General features: G+C 39.1%; 12 protein-coding genes across 12 annotated transcripts; 4 read left to right on the top strand and 8 right to left on the bottom strand.

Moving 5' to 3' along the window:
• Positions 1-184: 184 nt before the first annotated feature.
• Positions 185-1,912, top strand: PHO89 (Pho89p; the record flags this gene model as incomplete). The annotated part of the gene is made up of 1 exon (XM_018364519.1): positions 185-1,912. The coding sequence occupies one exon, from the start codon at positions 185-187 to the stop codon at positions 1,910-1,912; it is 1,728 nt and encodes a 575-aa protein (XP_018223320.1).
• A 901-nt stretch (positions 1,913-2,813) lies between these two features.
• On the bottom strand, positions 2,814-5,390 carry SUL1 (sulfate permease; the record flags this gene model as incomplete). The annotated part of the gene is made up of 1 exon (XM_018364518.1): positions 2,814-5,390. The coding sequence occupies one exon, from the start codon at positions 5,388-5,390 to the stop codon at positions 2,814-2,816; it is 2,577 nt and encodes an 858-aa protein (XP_018223319.1).
• An 815-nt stretch (positions 5,391-6,205) lies between these two features.
• On the bottom strand, positions 6,206-7,900 carry VBA2 (Vba2p; the record flags this gene model as incomplete). The annotated part of the gene is made up of 1 exon (XM_018364517.1): positions 6,206-7,900. One exon carries the CDS (start codon positions 7,898-7,900, stop codon positions 6,206-6,208), a length of 1,695 nt encoding a protein of 564 aa, XP_018223318.1.
• Positions 7,901-10,445: 2,545 nt separating this feature from the next.
• On the top strand, positions 10,446-11,342 carry CTP1 (Ctp1p; the record flags this gene model as incomplete). The annotated part of the gene is made up of 1 exon (XM_018364516.1): positions 10,446-11,342. The coding sequence occupies one exon, from the start codon at positions 10,446-10,448 to the stop codon at positions 11,340-11,342; it is 897 nt and encodes a 298-aa protein (XP_018223317.1).
• A 130-nt stretch (positions 11,343-11,472) lies between these two features.
• BSD2 (Bsd2p) lies at positions 11,473-12,450 on the bottom strand (the record flags this gene model as incomplete). Its single annotated transcript, XM_018364515.1, has 1 exon — positions 11,473-12,450. The coding sequence occupies one exon, from the start codon at positions 12,448-12,450 to the stop codon at positions 11,473-11,475; it is 978 nt and encodes a 325-aa protein (XP_018223316.1).
• A 199-nt stretch (positions 12,451-12,649) lies between these two features.
• SNF5 (Snf5p) lies at positions 12,650-15,340 on the bottom strand (the record flags this gene model as incomplete). The annotated part of the gene is made up of 1 exon (XM_018364514.1): positions 12,650-15,340. One exon carries the CDS (start codon positions 15,338-15,340, stop codon positions 12,650-12,652), a length of 2,691 nt encoding a protein of 896 aa, XP_018223315.1.
• A 203-nt stretch (positions 15,341-15,543) lies between these two features.
• APM3 (Apm3p) lies at positions 15,544-16,998 on the top strand (the record flags this gene model as incomplete). The annotated part of the gene is made up of 1 exon (XM_018364513.1): positions 15,544-16,998. One exon carries the CDS (start codon positions 15,544-15,546, stop codon positions 16,996-16,998), a length of 1,455 nt encoding a protein of 484 aa, XP_018223314.1.
• Positions 16,999-17,152: 154 nt separating this feature from the next.
• Positions 17,153-18,436, bottom strand: DI49_1310 (uncharacterized protein; the record flags this gene model as incomplete). The annotated part of the gene is made up of 1 exon (XM_018364512.1): positions 17,153-18,436. One exon carries the CDS (start codon positions 18,434-18,436, stop codon positions 17,153-17,155), a length of 1,284 nt encoding a protein of 427 aa, XP_018223313.1.
• A 289-nt stretch (positions 18,437-18,725) lies between these two features.
• On the bottom strand, positions 18,726-20,345 carry APE3 (aminopeptidase Y; the record flags this gene model as incomplete). Its single annotated transcript, XM_018364511.1, has 1 exon — positions 18,726-20,345. One exon carries the CDS (start codon positions 20,343-20,345, stop codon positions 18,726-18,728), a length of 1,620 nt encoding a protein of 539 aa, XP_018223312.1.
• Positions 20,346-20,690: 345 nt separating this feature from the next.
• On the bottom strand, positions 20,691-21,128 carry HAB1 (Hab1p; the record flags this gene model as incomplete). Its single annotated transcript, XM_018364510.1, has 1 exon — positions 20,691-21,128. The coding sequence occupies one exon, from the start codon at positions 21,126-21,128 to the stop codon at positions 20,691-20,693; it is 438 nt and encodes a 145-aa protein (XP_018223311.1).
• Positions 21,129-21,404: 276 nt separating this feature from the next.
• DI49_1307 (metallo-dependent hydrolase superfamily protein) lies at positions 21,405-23,801 on the bottom strand (the record flags this gene model as incomplete). The annotated part of the gene is made up of 1 exon (XM_018364509.1): positions 21,405-23,801. One exon carries the CDS (start codon positions 23,799-23,801, stop codon positions 21,405-21,407), a length of 2,397 nt encoding a protein of 798 aa, XP_018223310.1.
• Positions 23,802-24,649: 848 nt separating this feature from the next.
• Positions 24,650-26,122, top strand: SSH1 (Ssh1p; the record flags this gene model as incomplete). The annotated part of the gene is made up of 1 exon (XM_018364508.1): positions 24,650-26,122. One exon carries the CDS (start codon positions 24,650-24,652, stop codon positions 26,120-26,122), a length of 1,473 nt encoding a protein of 490 aa, XP_018223309.1.
• Positions 26,123-26,239: the final 117 nt, after the last annotated feature.

Here is a 26,239-nt window from a genome sequence, read left to right as displayed (position 1 = left end):
CCATAATTTCAAGATATTGGGTAATTCAGAGATCTAAGCCCGGTTTTTTTGAGGAATATAAACCTATATAAATAGCTTGTATCTCGATGTTCAAACTCGTCCTTATTGGTAAGACATATCATAAAAGTGACAGAGATTAAAGCCAATAAAGCAAAAGTGGTGATCTAAAAAAAATTCAAAGAAAATGGCTTTACATCAGTTTGATTATATATTTGCCATAGCAATGTTATTTGCATTTTTAGATGCTTTTAACATTGGGGCAAATGACGTTGCAAACTCTTTTGCTTCGTCTGTTTCGTCAAAATCTCTAAAATATTGGCAAGCTATGGTTTTGGCAGGTCTTTGTGAGTTCTTAGGAGCTGTTTTGGCCGGTGCCAGAGTGTCTGGTACTATTAAAAATGACATTATTGACGGCAGTGTCTATAGTAAAGATCCAGCAGTTTTGATGCTAACTATGACAAGTGCTTTGATTGGTTCATCGTGTTGGTTGACGTTTGCTACAATGATCGGAATGCCAGTTTCAACCACTCACTCTATCGTTGGTGGTACGATTGGGGCTGGGATCGCAGCTGGTGGTGCTAATGGTGTTGTTTGGGGCTGGGACGGTGTTGCCCAAATTATTGCTTCATGGTTCATCGCTCCAGTTTTAGCTGGTTTGATTGCCGCTGTAGTTTTTACAATCTCAAGACTCACTGTTCTTGAAGTCAAATCTGTGGAAAGATCAATTAAAAATGCTCTACTATTGGTTGGTCTTTTAGTTTTCGCTACTTTCTCCATATTGACGATGTTAATTGTTTGGAAGGGTTCTCCAAACCTAAAGTTAGATAATCTATCTGAAACTGAAACTGCAGTTTCGATTATTCTTACGGGAGCGATTGCTACGATTATTTACTTTATCTTTTTCTATCCATTCTACAAAAGAAAAGTCTTGAATAAAGATTGGACACTAAAATTGGTTGATATTTTCAGAGGTCCATCTTTTTACTTCAAATCTACCGATGATATTCCTCCAATGCCCGAAGGCCATCAACTAACTATTGATTATTACGAGGGTAGAAGAAATCTTGGAACCACCATCGATGTTGAAGATGAAGAAAACAAGTTAGCCGATAACTCTAGTGATTCTCCTACCGACAAAGATAAGGTTATTCAAGAAGTAGACTTGGTTAAAACTGAAACTGAACCGAAAGAAAAATTATCGACGAAACAATACTGGTGGTCATTATTAAAGATGGGACCCAAAAAATGGCCGTTCTTATTTTGGTTAGTCATCTCTCATGGTTGGACTCAAGACGTTATAAGTGCTCAGGTCAATGATACTGATATGTTGTCTGGTGACTTGAAAGGCATGTACAAAAGATCTAAATTCTATGACAACAGGGTTGAATATATTTACTCAGTTCTTCAAGCAATTACTGCAGCTACTATGTCTTTCGCTCACGGTGCCAACGATGTTGCCAATGCTACTGGTCCTTTATCTGCTGTTTATGAGATCTGGCAAAAAAATGCTATTAAAGAATCATCCGATGTTCCTGTATGGGTTTTAGCCTATGGTGGTGCTGCTTTGGTTATTGGTTGTTGGACTTATGGTTACAATATCATGAAAAACTTGGGTAATAAGTTAATCTTACAATCACCCTCAAGAGGTTTCTCGATTGAATTATCTGCTGCTATTACGACGGTCATGGCAACCCAATTAGGTATTCCAACTTCAACTACTCAAATCGCTGTTGGTGGTATTGTCGCTGTTGGTTTGTGTAATAAGGACGTCAAGTCGGTTAACTGGAGAATGGTCGCCTGGTGTTATTCTGGATGGTTCTTGACTTTACCAATTGCCGGTTTAATTGCCGGTATCATAAACGGTATCATTTTAAATGCACCTCGTTTTGGTGGCGAATATCAAATGACATGATATTAAAATGATGCTGTAATAAATATGATAAAACTGAAAGAATCATATCATAGTTTCTAATGACTTTAAAGTTAGAGTATGCCAAACGTATGACTTTACTTACAACGTTCTCTGCATTCTCGATATTTTAATGAAACGGTTACTGCATATTCTTCAGACTACTCGCATCATATAACAGCTCCCGGTATCCTTTTATCGACTTTAAACTATGTAGTTATATATGTAATTCTTAATTTACATCTTTTTATAAATATTCAAAAAAAATATATTTTGCTCACGAATAGTAGTCACTTTTCCTTGCCATTTTTCTGTAAAAAAGTAGAATTGGTAATGTAACTTTCATAATACTCAAGCGTAAATTGAACTACAGCATATGCATCATAAGCATCATGCTGTAGATCCTTTACTTTTACCGAGCCTGGTAACTACATCACTAAAAGTCAAATTTTGGTACTAGAGCAGAACACATCACCGTTCGTAACACCCACTGGAGCTATCGGCGATCTCACTACCAATAGCGGGATCAACTGCTACAGTTCTTTCTTTTGGTTTTCATTATTAGTATTTGGATGTAATCATACGATACACCTATAGAACAAATATAAATCTAAATACCTTTTTGACCGAGGGTGGAAGACCAGTGTCATCTTTATTCAACCATTGAATTGTTAAGCAACTAAAATCTCGTTTTCTAACTATTCACCACTTTTATCCTGTCAATCTTCTGTGTGTGAAAGTACTGGTGAAGCTTCCAATTTGCATACGTGAGTTTATTGATATTTTTGCTGATAAATGCTCAAACTGGCAGATACTAGCACATTTTAAAAAGGATCTACATAGATAAACTATATATTTCTCATTTCGTTATAATCATACGAGTTATGGTAATGCTCCTTCAATATTAAACATCCCATTTAGAAAAATCAGGAATGTCAATGTGGAAAAAAGGTAAGTTTGTACCAGTTGCAGCACACAAGGTTCCATAATTACTATATGGTGCACTTATATGGCTATCTTCATCAGTATAATCTGCATCATCATCACTTGAAAATCTTGTGACGTGAAAACTAGAATGACCAGCAATTATAGATTCGTCACTAAATTCTTCGTTCGTAGTTCCAAAGCTTACACTTGATAAACTTCTTTTAATCCATGGTGATATAATTCCAGCAAAATGAAACTCGACCTGTCTGTCTGCATACTTATTCACAGCTTTTCTTAAATCGACAAGACTTTGAATAGCCGTAGAGTCTACTTGGGCAACTTGAGAAAAATCTAGGCATATTACTTTCAGTAACGGCTTCTCATGCGATCCCCCGTTAATGCCTCCATTCGATACCGATGGATCCTCATTATCCGTCACCGAATTTCGTTTGAATTTAAATAGGGTACTCAATGAAGGTGGCATTTTCCACTCGCCAGGATCGTTCCATGGTCGGTCGGATTTTTTTCTTAAATTTATCAACTGTCCTCGTCTTGTTTCCTCCTTAATATGATCAAATATAATGTCGTAGTGTCTTGAACAATTCACATAAGTAAAACTGTCACTTAATCGGTATACTATGACACCTGGCGGTGGCGGACAAATTTTGGCACAGCGATTCAACTCTCGCGAGTATTCATGATCAAACGGAACCCACTTTGTACTGAATTTATATTCTAAAGTTGGCAAAACATCAACAGTAGTTTTTACTTGCTTATTAGATTCATTGAGTGATACTACAGTACTAACGTTATTTTGCAGTGTTGGATTTAATACCTCAGCGACTTCGACACGCCCAAGGAATTTTCCGGCAGGGAATGCTTGTTTCAATAACAATATTGCGCATGACCAACACATTGCAAAATATATACCATTTTCAATGGACGAGAATATCGTGATAAAAACGGTAATAATGAATGAGACACAATCTAATGGGTTAGTCTTCCAAAAAGTCCAAGTGGTTTCATAAGAGGTCAATAGATCGGAAACAGCATGTATGATTACCGCTGATAATGTTGCCTTGGGAATAAAAAAGAATGCATCAGTTAAAGCATAAAGTGCTAGTAAAACACAACCACCAGTGAATAAACCTGAAAATGGAGTACGAACGTTACATTTAGCTTTCAAAGCTGATCTAGAAAATGAACCTGTTGCTGGATATGAGTGAAAAAATGTTCCTACTAAGTTTGTCACACCAATTGCGATAAGTTCTTGGTCAGGGACCACTTTGTAATCATTAATTCTGCCAAAGGATTTTGAAATAGCAATATGTTCTAAAACTAGAATTATAATTGAAGCGGGCAATTCTGAACTCATGTTTGATAGCAAGCCTTCGGGTATCTTCATGACACCTACTTCATTCAAACCAGAAGGGACTGTGCCCAAAATACTTATGGGACGCTCTTCTGACGATTTATGCCTTGTGATACTCCATGATATCGTAGTAAAAACAACTATAACGACAGCATTTCTCATAGCTTGCGCATAGAAATAAAAAGATTTCAAATTATTAGCTATCTTCGGATGTTTCTGGTAATGTCTATTTGCCAAAGTTACACCGTACGATCCACACCACCATTTCCATACATAGAGGATTACCAATGGAATCAAACCAAAAACAGCATCCAACTTTGTATCTGGTAGATGTTTCAAAGAATTAATAACAACCTTGTATGTTGCTTCTCTGGTATTCACTAATTTGTTGTAGCCCATAAGAGCAGGAACTTGACCCCAAATGATACTAAATGCAGAACCTGTCATAAAACCAGCAACAGCATTAAGAGAAATCAGCTCCACCAAAAATCCTAAGCGCAGTACACCTAACCCAGTGGTAACAAGTCCACACAGCAAACAGAGGGCAGTRGCAATAATAGGACCCGTAACTTCTGTTTGATCTTGCGGGTATTTTTTCAAAACTTCAGCAATGACTTTAGCAGTTTGCAATGACATAACAGCGACTGGACCAATACAAACATCTTTCGATGTGGCAAATAAAGAGTAGATAAAGGCACCTACAAAAGAGGAATATAAACCGTATTCAGGTGATAAACTTGCGATTTGTGCATAAGACATGGATTGAGGGACAAGCACACATCCGACTGTGACTCCTGCAACTAAATCCGCATAACACCACGTAAGGTTATAATGAGGAAGCCATTTCACAATGGGAAAAAGGGAGGAAATATAGTTTCCTGCCGACTTCGCAGTTAACCCCTTCTTTATGGAGTGGCCATAGTATTCTTTAAGAGTAACTGTGCTCTCTTCATATCTTGGAATAGAATCATACAAAACGTCCGAGGACTCATTTTTCGTTTGCTCAAACTTCCTCTTACTATTGACCTTCCAACTTTCCTCATTTTGAAAATCGATTCTGTTTGCTGTTGTCTCAGATTGCCTGTAAGAGCTGTATTTTGATTCAAATACTTCGATATCGAGGTCTTCCTGGTTGTCAAAAACCTCAGTTGAGCTCATATGTGAAATATTATTTCCAAGCATTTTTGAAAAAAAAGTAGAACTAAACAATACTTTATACTAGTAACACTTTCAAGCTGGACAAAATTATCAACTAGTGGGGACTTGCGACTGATCTGATGTTGTACCAAGAAAGCTTTTTTTACTGGGTAAGAACGTAGAAAACATAAGTAATTCTATCAGTGAATTATGTTGTTTGTTTACCTCATTTATATTAATTTTTTACATAGCATCAAATGAATGAAAGTGTGTCCGATACTATGTAAATACGCAGAAAGCTCGAAATTCAACTACAATATAATTTGGCAGGTCCCTGATTGTTATCGTTTGCTGCGCCTGAAAAGCTGTGGAGTTCCCGCTAAATCTGTGTGTGACTCAAATTCCGAATTTCACAAATTGCAAAGCCGCACTGTGGTTCCGCCACTTCAAGATGTAAATTGGAACAATTTCACGAGTTAATTCTAAAGAAAAAAACATTCAGTTTAATAATAGAGAATAGTGGGAAAAATTTTCTTTTGAGATTTCCAAAGCATTTTTATCCAGTTAGTTGTATATCGTGTCTTCATGATAATTATTGATAAAATAAGTTAAATAATTCGTATTAGTAGTTTATCAAATTAGTATATACAAGGTTAAGCTTTAAAGAAAGAAACGTAAAGAATATTTGTAAATTGCTAATTTCTCTACTATTTTTAATGTGTTTTGGAGTTACGGTTGTCCAACACATGCTTGAGAGAGCATGCAAAGTTCTTAAACACCCAAGATGCATATTAATTGAAAAAGACTTAATTTCGAAGCTGTTGGAATACGGTTTAGCAAACCAACTAATGATATGCCAGCTATTTTCTTGAATTAGGTTTTTTCAGGTTATCTTTGATCACGCAAAATATCAATGCCAATAGTGACAGCAATGTAGACATTAAGTGGGCCTTTTTAGTTGCTGCGTCAAAACTCTTTATTACTGTGTTCTTCACTTCACCATGTAGAGATCCAATATATGATGAATTGGAGTTGATCCTGACGATTATCTTATTTATAGTGTTTTCATCTAATAAATCTTTCAAATTCAAGCGTAGATATCTCGCAAAATATAGTTGAATAACACCAGCCGAAATTGCAACACCCCAAACAGATCCAATGCTTCGGAATAGATACAAGGTCGATGTCGCAGTAGCTTGGTCACGTTTAGAAAAGGCAAATATAAAAGTAAACAGTGTTGTAGGAAAGGTGATTCCCTGTCCCAGGTTCGCAGGAATCAAAAAAAGACCAATCAACCAGTTAGGTGATGTTTTTTCAATAAACAGGAAAAGGAAGTTACCCAAAAACATTAGAGATATACCGATGTAGAGTAGTGATTGTAGGCAGTTATACTTGCTCATGGATATACCAGTTATAAGGCTACCGATTGGGGTAAACAATGACGGGATTGTAAGACGCAATCCAGCTTTTGCGGTGGAATCTCCAAGCACAATTTGAAAGAACAATGGTAGGGTGAAGAGATATGCATAGCTGGCAAAACCAACAAGTATACTGATCGAAAGTACTACGAAACTGAAAGAGGAGTTAACCAACTCCATGGGTATAATGGCTCTAGCAGTTGTTTTCCTCTCATTCAATATAAACAAAACAATAATTACTATACTAGCAATCAGTAGCATTAATACAGGTGGGCTAGTCCAGGAAAAGCTAGCACCCAAGCTCAGGTAGAGAAGCTGCAGTGTGAGACCAGCTATAATAAGAATTGACCCCGTGATATCTATGTCTTTGAAAATTTTTTTTGAACTTAGAAAGATATTTATTTTTTGATCGTCATATTCCTTTTGGTTAGGCACATAGTAGTTCATTAGTAATGAACTTATCATAGATATTGGTACCTGGATGAGAAAACACCACCTCCAACCAATAGTCGAAGTAATGGTGCCACCGAAAGAGGCCCCACATATAGCCCCAAATCCTAAAAGCAAATTCTGAAATGCTTGAAAAATTCCTCTCTTTGAACTTGGAATGACGTCTGAATTTACAATAGTAGAGAGTGTAATTAAACCGCCGCCACCTATACCCGCTAAAGCTCTCATGAAACTAAGCATGTAGATGTTTGTAGAAAAACTGCAAGCTAGACATCCAATTGTGAAGGATGCATTGGCAAAGAAAAGACAGTTTCTTCGACCTAGTGCATCGGAAAAAGATCCATAGAGAGGCTGAAAAGAAGTTGAAGTAATCAAGTACGCGGTAGTAATCCAACTTGAAATGCTCATTTGATTGAACTCATTACCGATGGTTTGATACGTCGATGCAGTGACAGTGCCATCAAAACCTGCCAGGAAAACGTTAGAAAAAAGTGTGGCCTCAATTATCCATAGGTTTGGAATTCTTGAAAGTGGTATATCTTCACCGTCATCCGCATTTTGAATCTCTTCATTATCTCCGACATGGCTGTTAGGGATTCCACTTTCTCCCCTACTTTCTTCTATGCTATCATAAGTGTAGTCCCTTTTCTTTTTCAACGTGATGTGTTTGATAGAAGATGACTCCATATCGCTATAATATTAAATGCGGAATGTCAGGCCTCTACATTACCAGAAAACTTGTACGCATAGAACCAAGTCGGCAGACCGTGTCTTTTATAGACACTCTACTGATCGCCAGTGCATACTTTCTTGAACTCTAAGTAAATGTATACTATAAGAAACTAATAACCTAGTAACCAACTATCTCGATGAAATCAAAATAAAGCCACACATCACATCCACCCATACATAACACACTGTGGGCATTGAAATATATATGCCACACATTCTTATACACCATCCCGCCACAAAAAGATAATACTCAGATTTATCACCAATAATTTCCAGTGAATATTAACGAAACGTTTTCTTATTGTGACTATAGTAGGATAGATTGGCCACAACTTTTTTTATATTTTTGTCGGTTCTTTCTTTTTTTGGTTTGTTCGCCTTTCATTTCTGACGCTTTTTTTTAAGACTTTGGACATAATGAAACCTCTGGAACAGGAAAAAACGCCCATCATAGTTAAACTTGAACAAAAAGTATGCCCTCCCTTGAATCAGCAGTTGGATTTCCAGTAAAAGAGTATGAAATGGAATTAGAAGAATCACTTATTAGATAAAAAAGCATCGACCAACAGACTATAAAACAACAAGAACGTTTACGGTTTAGTTCTACCATAAGCATTCGCCCTATATATGCATGTTTTTCTATAACATACATATTTGAAATGAGACAGTTGACGATATCTTGAACGGTCTATTAACCCATACTGCCTATTATTGGGCATGTCCCGTTGAATGTATCGTTTAGTTTACTTCCATGAGCGACTTGTGCCAGATAGCTTGGTTATGATAGAAGGATAAAAACTGCCATACTTAGGCTGCCATAAACAGTTCGGAACGAAACCGAACTGCTTTCTGCAAAGATTTCTCAACCGTTGTATTTGCTGTCACTTTCCTTTAGCGCTAAAAAATAGCCTCGGAATTTTAGGCTACGCAAATTGAAAAGTTGGCTGCGTATGCGCGCTATAAGCGACGATGACTACAAGACCCCTGAAGATTGTTTAGCCGGAGACTAAGCAGTATAAGCGACGCTACAGACATGTATAACACTAAATTAGGTTCTTTAAAGGTTCTACGGCCTTTTCTGGAAGCATATCGTAGGAGTATAAATTCAAACGCGGCTAAATTTTTACAGATTTTATGAAGTCTTAGTTTAACTATACATTTATTTATTGAAACATGGATTCTTTTGGACAAGAAAGATAGCCAACGCCGTACTGATCCGGTGTGATACTCTGCTCTGCTAGTTGGCGGTCCCACTCTTCGTGTTGAGCCTGGGCGGCTTTCAACCATGGGCCCACTGCATTTTCTCCATAAACGGTAAGTTCAGCTTTAACAGCGTTGCTTTCATCTAAAGCTTGGGCTGTCAAGCCGTTAGGATTACCGTCTGAGCTGAGAGCATACCCTATTGCCACCATGTCTCCCTGCTGCTCTTCCCAATTCATCAACTCTCTAAATAATTTCTCGCCTAACACATCAATAAGTTTCATAACTGATAAGTTTCGCTACCAATACCAATGACAAGGATATCAGACACAGAAGAAATAAGAATACTCTCTCTCACTTAACAACGATTGGCTAACTATCCACTTTTAACCAAACAAATCTCGTTTTTAAGATCTTCTTTTTTTTAGTTTTGCATCCTTTTATGCCTGTTGAGAAAATGATGTCATATGCGAAGGAAAGAAAGTATGGGCTTGTTATGTATTATATTATGACCGTAAAGATGCACTATTATGTAAAGTGTTGCTCCTTCTAAATTTGTCCTATGTTATGAGCGAAAACCTATAGTTTATAGAGTTTTGGGAAAATCATGCCATTTAGACTCATTAAGCGTATTTTACTTAAAAGCTAAGAAGAAAAGACGGGAGAAGCTTAATAGTTGTCCAACTCCGATATTTCAGTTTTCAAGCACGTCCATCCTCTTTACCGAGGTCATTTTTGCTCCTGCAATAATCTACTTAGATTCTTTTGTTGCTGAAGGAAGTAACCTCGCTGCCTTGCGCTAAGCATTACACGAAACAGCCACTGGGTGTTGATCTAGGTTGGCACTGACGATCTCTACCTCGTCTTTTTATCTTTCCGATTCTTCAGATGTAATTGTGCGTACTATATCGCATCATATGTACTTCGATATGTACTGATGATACAGGAATCCCGCAAAACTTTTTCGTAGCTGTTTAGAAGAGGTTGTTTTCATTTAGACGCATTTTAGCAGAGGCCTCGAGTCATGTTTCGGGACGAACTAGCATCAGCTTGGCACTTCAACACCTATTATTTTGTTAAGTCTGCAATTACTGCTTTTATTTCTGAGTCCCATAATGAGTCAAAGAATTAAAGAATTCCTGCGGAATTTTGAATTGAAAAAAGTGAAAAAAAAACGAACAATGATAGAATATGATACATACTAGTATAGTATATAAGAACCACAGGTGACCTACTCAGGATGGAAATTACTGATACGATTCAATAGTACAATGAAATAATACCAAGAGAGCACTTAATAATGTCTAAAGTAACCAAAAGTGACGTAGATCCGTTTAACTCGTTTTTGGCAGGGTCCATAGCGGGTGCTGTTGAAGCATCCATAACATACCCTTTTGAGTTTGCCAAGACAAGGCTACAATTGATCGATAAGGCCTCTAAGGCATCAAGAAATCCTTTAGTGCTAATTTATAAAACTGTCAAAACTCAAGGTATCGGTTCCATTTACGTTGGATGTCCTGCATTCATTGTTGGTAATACAGCCAAAGCAGGTATTAGGTTTCTCGGATTTGATACTATTAAAGACCTGCTGAGAGATCGTGAAACTGGGGAGCTAAGTGGTACAAAAGGTGTGATAGCTGGGTTAGGAGCAGGGCTATTAGAAAGTGTGCTTGCAGTGACACCCTTCGAAGCAATTAAAACTGCCTTGATCGATGACAAACAATCTCCTAAACCAAGATATCACAATAACGGACGTAGCGTGCTACGAAATTATTCAGCACTGGTCCGTGACGAAGGCTTTTCAGGTCTTTACCGCGGTGTTTTACCTGTTTCCATGAGACAGGCTGCCAATCAAGCCGTTAGGTTGGGTTGTTACAATAAGATTAAGACTTTGATCCAAGATTATACAAATTCGCCRAAAGATAAACCATTATCGTCTGGTTTAACCTTCCTAGTGGGTGCATTTAGTGGTGTAGTGACTGTCTACTCTACTATGCCTATTGATACTGTGAAGACAAGAATGCAAAGTTTGGATTCCACGAAATATTCTTCTACAATGAACTGTTTTGCCACCATTTTCAAAGAAGAAGGGCTGAAAACGTTTTGGAAAGGTGCCACACCGAGATTGGGGAGGCTAATATTGAGTGGTGGTATTGTTTTCACAATCTATGAAAACGTCTTAGTTATGCTAGCTTAAATTAATTAATGCGTAAAATTGTAAAATACCTTAGTGAATGTTTTTCTTTTACTAGTTATATTTCTATTTACTTCCCGCAGTCACATAAAAAGTTACATAATATTCTTTTTATATCAATGAAGAAAACGACCTATGCTTGGTTTTGACCCTGGTTGAGATACTTTCTCTCCATTTTTTTAACTTGAATGTAGTCATATATACTCTTAAGAGTAATGAATGCACCTAGAAGTCCTACAAGGACAGCCAACCACGGCGTGTTTTGCTTTTCTTCATCTAAACCATGATTTAGATGTGATTCGAAATTATCCTGCGTCGTTGATTGTGAATTTAGACGAACATTATCAAATTCGTTTGGATCCGATAATTCCATTCTATTTAAACTTTTATTTTTACCGACTTTTGAGGTGACATTCTTAGGAATCATCGAATAACAATACCCAATGAACGTTAACCCTAGTCCGAATCTCGAACCTTGTTTCGCCGCATGTGATGTGTGTAAAATATATGTTATCAAAAACCCAATGAATTGGAAACTCGTACTCACAATGATGTTCCAAAGTAAATTGGCTATGTTTCCTACAGGGAGCCCCTCAATGCATATTTCATCGTAGTATATATCCGAATTATTCAAGTCCATTCCATAGTAAGAGGGCGCCATATCAGCAGCTGCTTCATCATACGTGGGTGGTATATCTTGCTCGCTGCGATGCTCGGCCTGCGTGGTATCTGGTTTTGCGCTCAAATTACTGAACACACCATCAAACATGGCCCCTTGTTGTAAATCCGAAGACTGTTGTGTGTGTTTCTTAAAAAGCCTATCAAGTATATTGAAATGCCTTCCTATTCTTCCTATATGCCTAGCGGCCTGCTCTCTCAGCTGGTGTGGCACTAGCCTTTCCGTCGCACTATTTTCTCCACTACTACTTCCCTCATCCTCTATGTCGTCTTCTTCTTGCCTGGATCCTATCTCTGTTTCTCCTTCCTCGCTGGTTTGCTCATTTAGCGTGTCTCTAGCTCGCTCTACATTTCCAATATTCGTACCATCAGTAAGTGAGCCAACATGCAGCGTATTCATTTCCTGTGCTATCGGAGATTCTTGATCCGGCATCGTTGCTTTGGTTGGTTACCTGAACTTTCTCTCCTCCTGCCTTTCTTATGTGTTCAAATGGAAGATCTTTTTTAAAGGTTATATGTCATGCTTACAAAAAGTAGGCGCAAAGGGCCTCCATGTCGTACGACGTGATGGACATACCAATTCGTTTACAAAATATTATACTTACAATTTATTACTTATATACTATTTTTTATTATGTATTATTATTATTATTATTATTAGTATCACCATTATTGTTTGAAAGTATCCGGTCACTACCATGGGGAGCTACTGAGGGTAGCGTTGGTGGAGTAGGTACAGGAACTGTCTTTCCGGCTACTCCGGTTGGAATGGCAGGCGGTAGTGTCGGATTGAGGGAGCTTGTAGTAGCGTGATTTCCAATAGGGTTCGCACCTGTCGGAATAGTTACACCAGCGCGAATATTACTATTCAATCTGGACTTCAGGGAGCCAGGCCTTGGAAGCATTGGATTGGTGCTATTGTTCGGTTCAATCATCGTCGCAAAATCTTCTTGGGCTTCCTCTTTCTTAGGCACTTTGATAGAAAGTAATAGCGAATGACCTGGAATGTGGTCAATAATGTAGCAAGGGGGCGGGACTGGCTTGGGTCTATCTGGCTTAGCCTTATATGTAGTCGTGGTTCTCAATTCGTATGATTCCACTGAAGGTCCCACGTCAACACCGCCGGGCATTAGAGTACTTGGTACTGGTGTTCTGAAAGTTCTCGGAATATCTGCGATATCTGGCAGCAAAATCTCCCCTGATGGTAACAATGAAGCGTTCCCCGTTGCTGCTCCATTATGAGCACCGTTCATGGACATACTGTTTGTCGATGTACCGGTCAATGCAAGCATACCACGTCTATTAGATCTGCCTTGTCTTCTTTTCCTTCTTGTATCTCTATCCTTATCCTTATCCAATCTTTCTAGTTCCGCTGCTGAAATTTGAAGAAGGTTTGGAGTGAAGACTTTACTTTCTGCTGCAGGTCTATAAACATCGTCAATCGTAATTGTGGGCAGCATCCTGCTTCTAATGTCATCGTCTTCTATCACTGATCCATCAAAGTTATAGCCTAACAATGCCAGCGATTTGTGGTACATGTGAACCTGTTCTCTTATCGAGTGTGCAATGGATGTAACAAACTCACCGGGCAATTCCAGTTCTTGGCACATGGATTCTGCAAATTCTTCGGGACAATTATCACTATTAGAGATATCCCATTCAAATTGATCGATAAGTTGGTTTTGTCCCACCACAATATCCAGCTTGATTCTAATTCGTAAATCATCACCACCCAAGCGATCCTGATTCAATTCTAAATATGGATTTCCTTGAAATTCTTGGATTTGTTCTTGTATGGACTGACATATGGTATCTATGTGTTGCTCCCTGGTCGAATCTTCAAATCGATAATCTCGCATCATGTCATCCACAAATTCTTCAATCTTGATAAGTTCATCATTTTTGTTCCATAGCAATGTATCTCTTAGGAAGAATTTGTCACGATCTTGGTCGAATTCCAATCTTATCGGAACCAATTCCTCTGTTGTTTCACTCATTGCCTGTTTATAAACTCTCAACTTATCTTCAAGGTAGTGTTTTCTATTATCAACTTCAACTTGAGGTATAACTCTTGTGGTTGTATTTGTGATTCCGTTCCCGTATCCTGAATAACCATTCCCCCAGATACTTGCTGATGAAATCTTCTGTGAGGTGTTAGTTATAGATTTCATCCTGGTGTTTTTTAAGTCCTGATAATATTTTAATGTGTGCCACAGTCTGCTTATATATTCTTTATTACTGAATCCATAAATACTGAATGGATCGTAACCGTTAGTTTCCCTCACTAAGGAGAACTTGTTAATTTTGTCACGCTGAATTATTTGTTCATACAATAAAGTATCTGTGTCTGCTCCTTTATCTGACCAATACGTTGGGTATGGTAACTTGGATTCCGGTGGGTCGTACTGAATCGTTTGAAACTTAGGTAAGTTTAGCTTAGGTAATTGAGGAAGTTGTCCAACAGTAGGATGGGAAATGGTGGAAGGTTGATCGCCTATGGATCTGGCAGAAGGCATTCGCTGTTGTTGCTGTTGCTGTTGTGGCTGATGTTGTTGCTGTTGGTGCTGGACTTGTTGTTGTTGCTGGACTTGTTGTTGTTGCTGGACTTGTTGTTGTTGTTGTTGTTGTTGTTGCTGCTGCTGTTGTTGTATTTGGACTTGATGCCTAAATTGTTGCTGCCGTTGTCGTTGCATTTGGTTTCTAAGTTGCTGCTGCTGTTGCTGCTGAACCAAAAGTTGCCTTTGCTGTTCTAGTTGAGTTTGGGCAGTCTGCTGTTCCCTCTGTTGCTCAATTTGACGTTGAACTTGTTGTTGTGCCACGGTGATAGCATCCACTACTTGCGGATTATTCTTTGCGATGGCCTGTTGCCTCAATCTATTTAAAACTTGTTGCTGTGTAGCCAAGGGTAGCTGAGCAATCTGGGGAGGCAAATTAATTGGCGCTGGAGGAGGAGGAGGAGGAGGCGGGGTAGATGTTGCAGATTGACTAGCCATGGACTGTGATTGTTGCAGAGGAGCGGAAGGGGGAGGAGGTGGTGATTGCTGTGTTTGTGATGGTGGTGAAGTCTGTCTTTGTGGCTGTTGTTGTTGTTGTTGTTGTTGTTGTTGTKGTTGTTGTTGTTGTTGTTGTTGTTGTTGTTGTTGTAGGCGGCTCATTAGTAATTGTTGGTGTCGTTGTTGAATCATCTGCAATTGCTGGGGAGTAAGACTTTGGTACAGCTGCTGCGGAATTTGCGCCATATTGAAGGACGGAGTCCCGATATTGCTGAATATATTGCCGATACTATTGGGGACGCTGTTCCCACCTTGCGGCTGATTATTCATGGTGGTCTTGGGTGTCTCTTTACCGTTTGTTCTTTTTCAATGATGCTATATTTTGGTGTTGATGTTTGAAATTTTAGTTTCTTCTAAAAGCGACGAGACTGAAATTTCGGTTAAAGAATATGAAGAGATTCAATTTAAAGAAGCCATTAAAGAAGTTAGGCGGTGACAAAGGCTAGAAAAGATACTAATAACTACCAGCATATATGTACTTGTCGTTTTACATTACAGATGTACAGAACAAGCTGGTTTTCCAGTACCTTTTAGGCGCCACAGCGCCTTCATTTAAACACCTTTGGACCCGTGTTCAATCTGCATGCCCTCAATTACTAGAAGACAGCGGTAGTGATAACTATTTAGATCAAGCAATGGTCGGGAAGGACCTTGAGGTCTATAAGTACTTTTCGGTCACAAATAAGCTCAATTATTGGTGCTTAGCCTCCACTTCCAAATCAAAGGGACCACTTGATTGTTTTAGCTTTTTGGAGACTATAGATTGTATCCTTTTAGAATACTTTGACAAGGATAAATTAAGTATTAAGAAGCTTGTTAATAACTACGATAGAATCAGTTTAATCTTCAATTGTTGTATTGAAGCTGGTGAGCCCAATGTTAATGATTTTCTCTATGTCAATAAAATCAAAGAGGATGTTCCTGAAAGGTCCGATTTGTCCAAGTTTATAAGCTCCACAGCCCATAACTTACAACAAGCTGTACAACTTCCACAGCAAAGACAACAGCAACTACAACAGAATCAAATGTCCCGTGGTAACATTTCCATTGCGGAAGATGAAGAGATCGTTCCTTGGAGAACATCAAAGGCGAGCAAACACGAGAATAACGAACTTTACGTAGATTTGTTGGAATCGTTCCATGTAGTACTCGAAAAGAAAAAATCTCGTCTAAGGTTGGTTAATGGGGACATTCGCGGGGCAGTAGATGTAAGATCTTATTTGAATGACAATCCTTTAGTTTCAGTGAGGTTGAATACAATGGGAAACGAAATAGGCATACCCAGTCTACACGATTGCGTTGAAATTAATGATGATGGAGAATTTACTCCTTCTAATATAAAATTTATACCACCGGATGGGAAATTCAGATTAATGGAGTATTCCATAGATTTGAATTCTCAACTACAGAAATCAGGAATAAGGATGAATTCTATTGGAATGATATCGGTACATTTTCAAAATGGGTTGGGCAAAGATTCCGATGAATTTGAACTTTCATTAAACATCGAAAGCTCTAAAAAGGTGTCCCAAATTGAAGACTTAAAGTTAGATTTACAATTCAATATTGAAGACGCTGGTGAAAGTGACGTAGCATATAAGGTAAAAATCTTACGCAATACTCATGGTCGTTTTGAAAATAGTGTTACTATGGGGCAAGGACAATGGATTTTTGATAAAGCTACTCCTACGGGAACAATACCCGTATTACGAGGTTGTATTGAATATGAAAGTTTACAACCTAACAGCACAAGAAATATCGATTTACACACAGTCTCATTAGATTATTCGTATATGGGACAATCAGCCAGTGGCATTTCTGTGGAAGCTATTGATATTTTATCCGGGTTGACCATTGGTAGAAACACCAAGTTATACAAAGGTGCAAAATATAAAACCAAAACAGGTGATTTTCAAGTAAGGCTATAGATATATGTATGTATATGTATGCGAAACTGAATTTAGGATATAATACGAATAAAAGTCTTAAGATAAAAAGAATATATAACTATGCTAGCATAAAAAAAGTGAATTCGACTATTATTCTCGGGAAACTCTATAGGAATAAATTGCGCTTATGTTGTTAAGATGGATTAGCCCATTGCAAAACATAGATTGCGCCCGAAACAACAAAAATACTTACGGGCAAACTCAACACAGCATACCCCCAAAATAGGATATCAGCCATTTCTGCTTCGAAAAATTCGTTTAACTGAGTAATTTGAGTTAACTGAATGGCAGGAGGGGAAACCGTTAATAGGAAACCTACAACAAGGAAAATTGGGTCATCCAATATACTCACATTGACGTATTTAACGGCGATGGCAATGATGGGCAAAAGAAAGCATGAAGGTAAGATCATTCTCCCCACTATGGATCCAAACAGCAATTTATTGTGGTTAACTGTCTTGGGGAAAACTTCATCCGATGGATGCAAATTAGAACCAAGGACCACTAGGATCAATGGGATGGATACAGAACCCAGCTGCGTGACAGCTTCAGAAAATGTGTTATTGATAAAACTGTCTTCCGTGAATAATTCTCTTTGTAATGGACTTATAGAGGCCACAACGATAGCGAAAATCATAGAATATAATGGGGGGTTCAAGTTTGCCCTGATCTTTTGCAATAAGGTACACGATTTTTGCCAGATCTTATCACTAATGGAACTAGAACTCAAGAAGGATGAATTCAAGCGAGAATGCTCTTGGTCAACTAGTTCTTGTTCTTCCTGTTCTTCACTGACCAGTTCTTCATTATCAATATTGGGGGTTCTCTCCAATAGGGATTGCACCTGGGATGGAGGCATGTGCTGAGTGTTCTCTCCAGACCATTTCATCAGCTTATTGTAGCCCCAACTCCATCTTAGCATTTGCCCGATCTGTTGGAAGATAAGCAAGTATAAAATACCTCTCGATGCGACGTTGTCTCGGTTATCGTTGGGAATTTGATCCCAAGTCAAGTTGGGCAGAGTATAAGCCAAAGATAATGTCAAGGACACCGGCAGTGAGTTACTGTTCCCGAAAACGGAGTTTGCAACCACAAAGTTTGTTTCGTCTTTATCCAGTTTCAGGACACGGCCCATCAACTTACCAGACATAAATGAAATACCAGTGGTCAAACCAAAAAATATAGGTATAATGGCTATTTCAAAGATTTTGGCCATGGATAGCGACTTGGCCAGTTTACTGAAAATAAGACATGGTGTAAAAAGATCCACGTTCAGTAATGAGATGATTTTTTGACTTTGTTTGGGTAGCAGACCAGAATGAGCACTCCAAAACCCAGCAATAGCAATGATGACGACCTGTAGAACAGACTCAAAAACCAAATAAGCCAAGTGGGAAAAACTGAAAGTTTCAGCCATCTAATAGTTATGCAAAGTTGTATATAAGCCCTAAGGTCTGTTTATTATGATAAGCCAAGTCCAAGATAGTGAATGTCCTCTGTTCGCCATTAAATTGCATTAACAATTATTTTCTTATTTTTTTATATCACAATATTTCAGCCTTTTTCCTTGCTTTTTTTTTTTTTTTTTTTTTTCTGATAAGGAGGCTGTGAACCCCTAAGTGCACGTGCATAGAAGAAAAAGAGGGTTTTTTATTTCGTTTCAGATAGATATACAATAAAAAATACTTAGTGGTACATAAATACTTTTAAATAATCAAGAAGTCAGCTCTGTACTTGAATTGTGGATTTTCAGCATTCAATGCGGTCAGTTCTTCATGCTTGTGGATCTCTCTTTTTGGGAAGCCTTTGAAAGAGTCGGCGTAGGTGGCTACGGAATGGGCGATCAACTTAGTGTTGGTGACGAAAGCTTCCCAAGATAGGTTGGAAACGTCGTCACATAATTGATGGTAGCATCTGTCCAGAACCTTACCGTTGTCGACGTTGTTCTTTTCAGCGCCGGTGGCAATACCGCCTGCAGGGATGCCGTTGTTGATAAAGCCGACGTAGTCGGACCTGCCGTCAAATGGAACCAAGGTGTAGTTCAAGTCGTGATCCTTGTAGTAGTCTATGTACAAGTTCTTCAACTCTTCGGACCCCTTGGGGTTTTCCTTGTTGTTTGCGTCGTAGATTTCATATTCGTAGTTTGGAGAAGCCATCATATCGTAGTCCATGAAGACTCTGATCTTGGAGTTTTCCTCTTTGGTTAAGTTGTAAGCGTAAAAGTTGGAGCCTAGCAGACCTTCTTCTTCAGCGGCCCACCATGCGAAACGGACCTTGTTGTTGATCTTAAAATGGGTCAATTGCTTGGCAACGTTCAGTAGTGAGATTGTACCGGAACCATCATCGTTGATGCCTGGGCCTTCTTCAACAGAATCAGAATGAGCACCAAGAGCAACAATGTTATCCGGATCACCGTGTTTGGTGTCAGCGATGATATTTTGGGTCTTGATCCATTCCACGTACGAGTCCATGGCAAAATACAAGGAGTAGTCGATGTTTAACGCAATATTAGCAATCAATTCCTTACCCACTTTGTGAGGGACACCAACAGTAGCCACGGTATGGTTTGTAGGTTCTCCTAAAGTGCCGTGAAGGCCACCCTTGGATTTAGGTTCGTTGTCATAAATGACAACGGCAGAGAAGCCGTACTTACCGGCCAAGTTGGTCTTGTCACCGAATGGACATTTACCTCTTTCAATGAGGGCGATTTGCTTTTCGTTCAAGCCTGGTGGGACCACGGAACCGTAATCCTTTTCGTCGCACCCCAAATTAGGAATTTCCACTAATTTACCAATGAACCCGTCTACAGGTGKAGACAAAGCGAAAGCTGTTGTGTTTGCAAAAGTTTGGCCTGTTTCAACGTCGGAAAGGTTGTAAGAGATGATCTTACCGGATAAGGCATCGAATTTTTGTAAAGAGACATCATAGTAATCTTGCATACCATCAAAGGCGTTCAAGATGTACTCCATGGTCTTGTTATGGCCCTTGGAACCGATTACACGGGTGGGGTGTCCGTACTCTGAAGTGGAATGGTTGGCCATGTGGTAGAGGTCCCAAGCAGTGGCGTTCAAATCGTCGAGCTTGATCTTATCTTGTAGTTTTTCACTTTCCACATGAGGCTTCATGAAGTAAGGAACATGTGGCTTGGGAATGGTGGCGCCAACGACAGAATTGTCATTGTCGAGTGTTTCTTTTTGTTCAGGAAGATACTCAATTGGGTCTTCTTGTTTGAAAGCTTCTTGGAAGAATTGAGGGATGACGTAGGCAGAGCCTAAATTAGTAGCATAAAACGCAGCGATTGCCAAATGCTTCAAGGAGAAATGCATTTTGTGTTTTCGGCTTGGTTTGCTGGGCAAGAATTAAAGGCTGACTTGACTCTTATTCCTATCTTTTGGTGCTCCTTTATATATTGACGAAAAAAAAAAAGGCACAATGTAATAGCCCCTTTCTTTATGAGGGTTAATTTAAGGGAAAACGACAATAAGAAAGCAAAAATATACAGAAAATACTATCATTATTGTTATTATATGATATTGACTTTTTAGGATTAAATATTTATGGAAGTACGATAATGCAGAGAACACTCCTGCCGACGAGATAAGTGATCGTATCAGAATGTGTAACGAAGATGCAGTTTATACCACAGACAGCTACTAAGGGACACGCTCACACTATTTCTTGTACGACAAGTAACCTCTCCTGGTGCTACACTTTTGGATTCTGTTATGTTTATCATCAAACTTGTTGAACTCGGAGGGGTCCTCAGGCGGATATGAGTCCTGGTTCGGCCATGACTCATTGCCGCTCAACTTCCGTCTGGTGGCGGCAGCATGGCCCGTTTTCAGCTCGCTTAAATTTATACATTGTTTATTACTACTATTCTTATCAATAGCCACTTTTCCCAGGCTCTTTTTGTTTCGGGTCAGAATCGTAGCCATTTCTCTATCAGAGATGTCTGCCTCCATGCTATCATCGGTGAAGCTTTCCAAGGCTTTGATGTTTACAAATCCGTTGGTCTCATTGCAGTAAACGATTTCAATGGGGGAGGGTTCTTGCTTTTTGAATGAGAAGAAGTTCTCGAAATACGAAAACTTAGAAAATATAGTCATACTCAACTGTGTATGCTTAAAACTTTTGAATTGTTATATTATTAAGGGAAGGATAGACTTTTAGTTGAAGTTTCCGTTTTCCGTTTGCCACCTGCCTCAAATATAAATAAAAAAAACAAACGTGTTTGTCTTTCTAATATATTTATTTATATGTATATTTATTTATTTATTTATTTACTTATCCTTATCCTTGACCTTTTTTTTTTGTGTGTGTGGGGAAGGGCGGTGCATAATAATAGCGTCACAATATTCCCCCTCGAATGGACGCGAGCGAATTCAAGAAATTACGAGTTGCCACTCCCCTGCGAGGGTCTTGCTACGGTATTGACGTCTAATTGCGGGCACGTTGTGGTCCAGACTGGTGTCTGGCTTGCAATCGTACCAGTTATCCACAAATCCGATGTTTTCCATGAAGTAGTTGTGGGACACCAGGGATGTGCCGAGCCATTTATTCTTGAGCGTGTCAGCAAACCCGCTAGTGATAACGCTGTTTCTTAACAATTCGCATAGATCTGCGGAATGTAAACGATATATACTGGCTGCCACGCTATACTCTTCAATGATAGGCTCTTTAGTATACGAATGGTTATACAGAATGGACTCAGAGCTTAACGATATTCTGAACCCCATTTCGAAGAATTTCATAAAGGGGTTCATTTTGTAAGGCTTCGGAGGCTCTAACACGAGCCCCACGGGGCCCTGATCTTGGGCTATTGTGGCCTTTGAATCTACAATGGAATTTAAAGGCGCCATGACCATGGGAATCTGACTTAAATAGAAAACATACACCAAGGGTGGCGGCGCGTTCCAGAGGTTCTCTGCATTTAAAAAGCCTCCACTGGACAAAAGAAAATTGTTCAAGGTGGATTCTGTGTGTTCTGTGAAATTTAGAGTATTACTAAATTGCGAAGTTCGATTCATTGACGTGGATGAACATGAACTCCTCAAAGTAAAGGTGTTCTGATGGAGTGCATGGCGAATGTGATTAAGTTTTGCCAGATTGGCATAAACGTAATACATGTATTGTGAAATGGTTGGATTATCACCGTTGGATGTCCAGTTTTCGGGTAGACAATCAACGTTTGTGAATTGCTTCCAAACATAGTCATCTGAATCTTGAATACATAGATCGAATGAAGCTATACGTGAAAGGAACTTTGAAAGAATGGGTCCCAAAGATTTGTGAATGTAGCTTTTAGTGTTGAAAAGTGGTTTGAATATTAAATCTAAATAATCTTGGAAACTTTTGATTTTACCGGTGTGGTACAATGCTGGATATATTCTTGAGATTCTGACATTCCAGTGAATATTTTTGGAAAAAAGATCGTAATGGTTCAACCAATTGGCAAAAACCATCCACCAATTATCCACGTCCGAGTTTCCGTTATGGAAATAGAATTGAAAGTCTACCGAAAGCTGACACAGCTGGTACTTGGATGTCTCTAGTGGCTTTATTAGAAACGTCTGTAGCAATTCCGCGAGATATTCCCCATTGATACAGTTATCAAATTCTAAAAACGTTTTTGCAATCAAATAATGACGGAATTGTTTGTCGCGTGGGTCTATAAATGTTTCAGAGTCACTGTTAATCAAGTGATATTTGGCAAGATAAATAACTTTATACCATTCTAAAAACGAGTCGTCGATGATTTTCAAACCACTAGAGAATGTGTTCGCCTCCTCGAAATCAACTTTGAACAGCTGAATCAATGTTATGTGCCTACCATTGGAAGTTTGATATATTATTTTGTTTGGTTCTTTTTTTAGTTTGGACCAGATGAACTCGGTCAATTGCCACTGGGAGAAACAACCGCTCAATAAGAGATTCAAATCAATTTTTCTACAGTTGTAAAAATCTTTGTGTGGGACGTTTTTACTCTGTCTCATTTCCTCTTTAGAGTTTAAATACTGAAAAACGGGGAACTTATTCAAAAGATATTGTAATCTTTTCTCACTAAATGTTGATAAGCTTCTATCCTGAATGATTCTCAAGCACCGTTCGAAATTCTGTCTATACTCTATAAAAGTGGGGACATCCACGTGACCATTACACAGCTGGATAATATAGCTACTATCCCTTGGAGATGTTAGATTATTTTCTTCGTTGCTGTCAAGAAGGTGAGCTGTGCGCAGAGTTTCATCTTTTATACGCCCAAGATTTTTTTGGGACGGTTTTGCACTCTGCGACTGGGAACAGGCTAAAGCATCCTGTTTGCTTATAGTGAGATAGTTTCGCCTTAACTTACACATATCCAATAGGCATTTCCGCTCGACGTGAAAATGTATTTGCTCAAAGAAGTAACTTGGGAGATGAGCCAAAGATGAATATGCAAGATCTTTCGCCGTTAAGGGTTTGATGGGTGGCGGTGTTTCCGGTGGCATGGCCATGGGCGAGCCCATCTCCATTTGCACATCGAACTTTGTATTTAATGGAATCATGTCAAGATCATCTAGATTCAAGTCACCTCCAGCACTGGCACCTTTGAGTTTGAGTGCTCGAGAGTTTCTCTCCTGCAGTTGCGACCTGATCCCTGCACACGCATCGAAAGCCAAAACTTGATCCGGCGTATCGTCATTCCCGTCTAAGTCGTCCAGAAGTATTGGTGAAGCAGAGGGACTCTCACTATAAGAGTCATACCCAACAAAGAACAGCGACCTGTTTTTCCGTACCATCACTCGTGCAATATCTCCGAACCTTTGTTCTTTTCCCTATACGATCCACTAAGAGGCCACTTAACTTGCCTTGCACTTTATATTGTTTGTTTCTCTCTCGAGCGCGCGCGGATTCTTTGCCACCCCTCGTATATAGCCGCCGAGGAAACTTTAACGTCCAATAGCAATACTCATTAATTCAGCGCTAGCACAGCAGCAGTGAGAGGACACCCACATATGCCAAACGCCAAAGAAAAGACAAGTCATGACTGGGTTGTTTCTTAGCGTAGCGAGTTGTAAATCATACAGCATTTCGCTCGTTGTTCTGCTCAAACAATTGGCCTCTCTATTCTTGTTCCAGGCTCGAACTCTCCACTGATTTCATAGTATCAAGAAGACCTGAGCAATGCGTTGGAAGCTGCCTTTATTCTAGCTTTGTTGTGTTTTGTCTATCCTTTTCAATATCATAACAATGATCTGGGAAGATGTGACAATATCTTCTTGCACGGTTTTCCTTTAATATCATCTGGTACGGTAGGGTGGAAAGCAAAAAATGGAAAATTGAAAAAAAAAACGTTGTCGCGCAAAGGGCAACAACGGAAACAGGGTTTATTCCACACCGACAAAATAGTAATCCTTTGTTTGGTGGGCATGTAGTGGTATTAGACATTGTTCTCTCCTTTATCATATGTTTCTTCTGGAATATTTATATACTCTATAAAGGCAAGATCGAATTGACTAGAAAAAAGTTTGCTTTTTTTTTTTCTTCGCTTTGGTTGGGTGGTTTTTATTGCTTATTTAATTGAATCCATTGCTCATACACACTTTTTTTCTTAGCATTTTCCTTTACCCCCACCATATTCCATAGTATGTCTGGTTTTCGTCTTATTGACATCGTTAAGCCTATCTTACCGATCTTACCGGAAGTCGAGTTGCCGTTTGAAAAATTGCCATTCGATGATAAGATAGTGTATACTATTTTTGCTGGGCTAATCTACCTTTTCGCACAGTTTCCACTCGTTGGCTTGCCCAAGTCCGCCACCCCCGCTGTTAATGACCCAATCTATTTTTTGAGAGGTGTCTTTGGCTGTGAGCCAAGAACTCTTTTGGAGTTTGGCCTTTTCCCTAATATTTCCAGTGGGTTACTGTTACAGTTGTTGGCAGGTTTGAAAGTAATCAAAGTTAATTTTAAAGTTCAAAGTGATAGAGAATTGTTTCAGACTTTGACCAAAGTGTTTGCCATTGCTCAATATGTCATTTTGACCAACATTTTCATTTTTGCAGGATACTTTGGCGAAGATCTATCCGTCGTCCAAATTGGTTTAATCAACTTCCAATTAGTCGGTGCAGGTTTCTTCACCACTTTGTTAGCTGAAGTCATCGACAAAGGATTTGGGTTCTCTTCGGGTGCTATGGTCATCAACACTGTGGTCATTGCTACCAACTTGGTTGCTGATACTTTTGGTGTTTCTCAAATTAAGGTTGGCGAAAATGACCAAACTGAGGCTCAAGGTGCTCTAATCAACCTGATTCAAGGTTTCAGATCCAAGCATCACACTTTTGTTGGTGGTATCATCTCTGCCTTCAATAGAGACTACTTGCCAAACTTGACCACCACCGTTATTGTCTTGGCCATTGCCATTTCTGTCTGTTATTTGCAAAGTATCCGTGTAGAATTACCAATCAGATCAACAAGAGCTCGTGGGACAAACAACGTCTACCCAATCAAGTTACTTTACACCGGTTGTTTGTCTGTTTTGTTCTCTTACACTATCTTGTTCTACATCCATATCGTTTCTTTTGTTTTGATTCAGTTGGTCGCTAAGAATGAGCCATCCCACATCATTTGCAAAATAATGGGTCACTACGAGAATGCCAACAACCTTTTGGCAGTGCCAACTTTCCCATTATCTCTTTTGACTCCACCAACTTCCTTTTTCAACGGTATTACTCAACAACCTTTGACTTTCATCACTTACTCAGTTTTCGTATTGATCACCGGGATCTGGTTTGCTGATAAATGGCAAGCTATATCTGGTTCATCTGCCCGGGACGTGGCTTTAGAGTTCAAAGATCAAGGTATCACCTTGATGGGACGCAGAGAACAAAACGTTGCTAAAGAATTGAACAAAGTTATCCCTATCGCAGCTGTCACGGGTGCATCCGTCTTAGGGTTGATCACTATTCTCGGTGAATCTTTGGGATTAAAAGGTAAAGCCGCAGGTATAGTCGTCGGGATTGCTGGAGGGTTTTCCATGTTAGAAATCATCACCATTGAATACCAACAAAGTGGTGGCCAAAGTGCTCTGAACCAAGTCTTGGGTGTTCCAGGTGCTATGTAATTAAACAAATAAAAAGAAAAAAAAAGAACACGAATACCTTCCGCCGCATGCATCTATATATGTACTACCTTTCTTTTCTCTTTTAGATTTATATGTATATGATTATATATCTGTATA

The sequence above is a fragment of the Saccharomyces eubayanus genome, chromosome IV (assembly GCF_001298625.1).
Source record: "Saccharomyces eubayanus strain FM1318 chromosome IV, whole genome shotgun sequence".
Lineage (NCBI taxonomy): Eukaryota > Fungi > Ascomycota > Saccharomycetes > Saccharomycetales > Saccharomycetaceae > Saccharomyces > Saccharomyces eubayanus.
The sequence above is the reverse complement of the archived record's forward strand: the minus strand, read 5'-3'. Positions and strand labels throughout refer to the sequence as shown.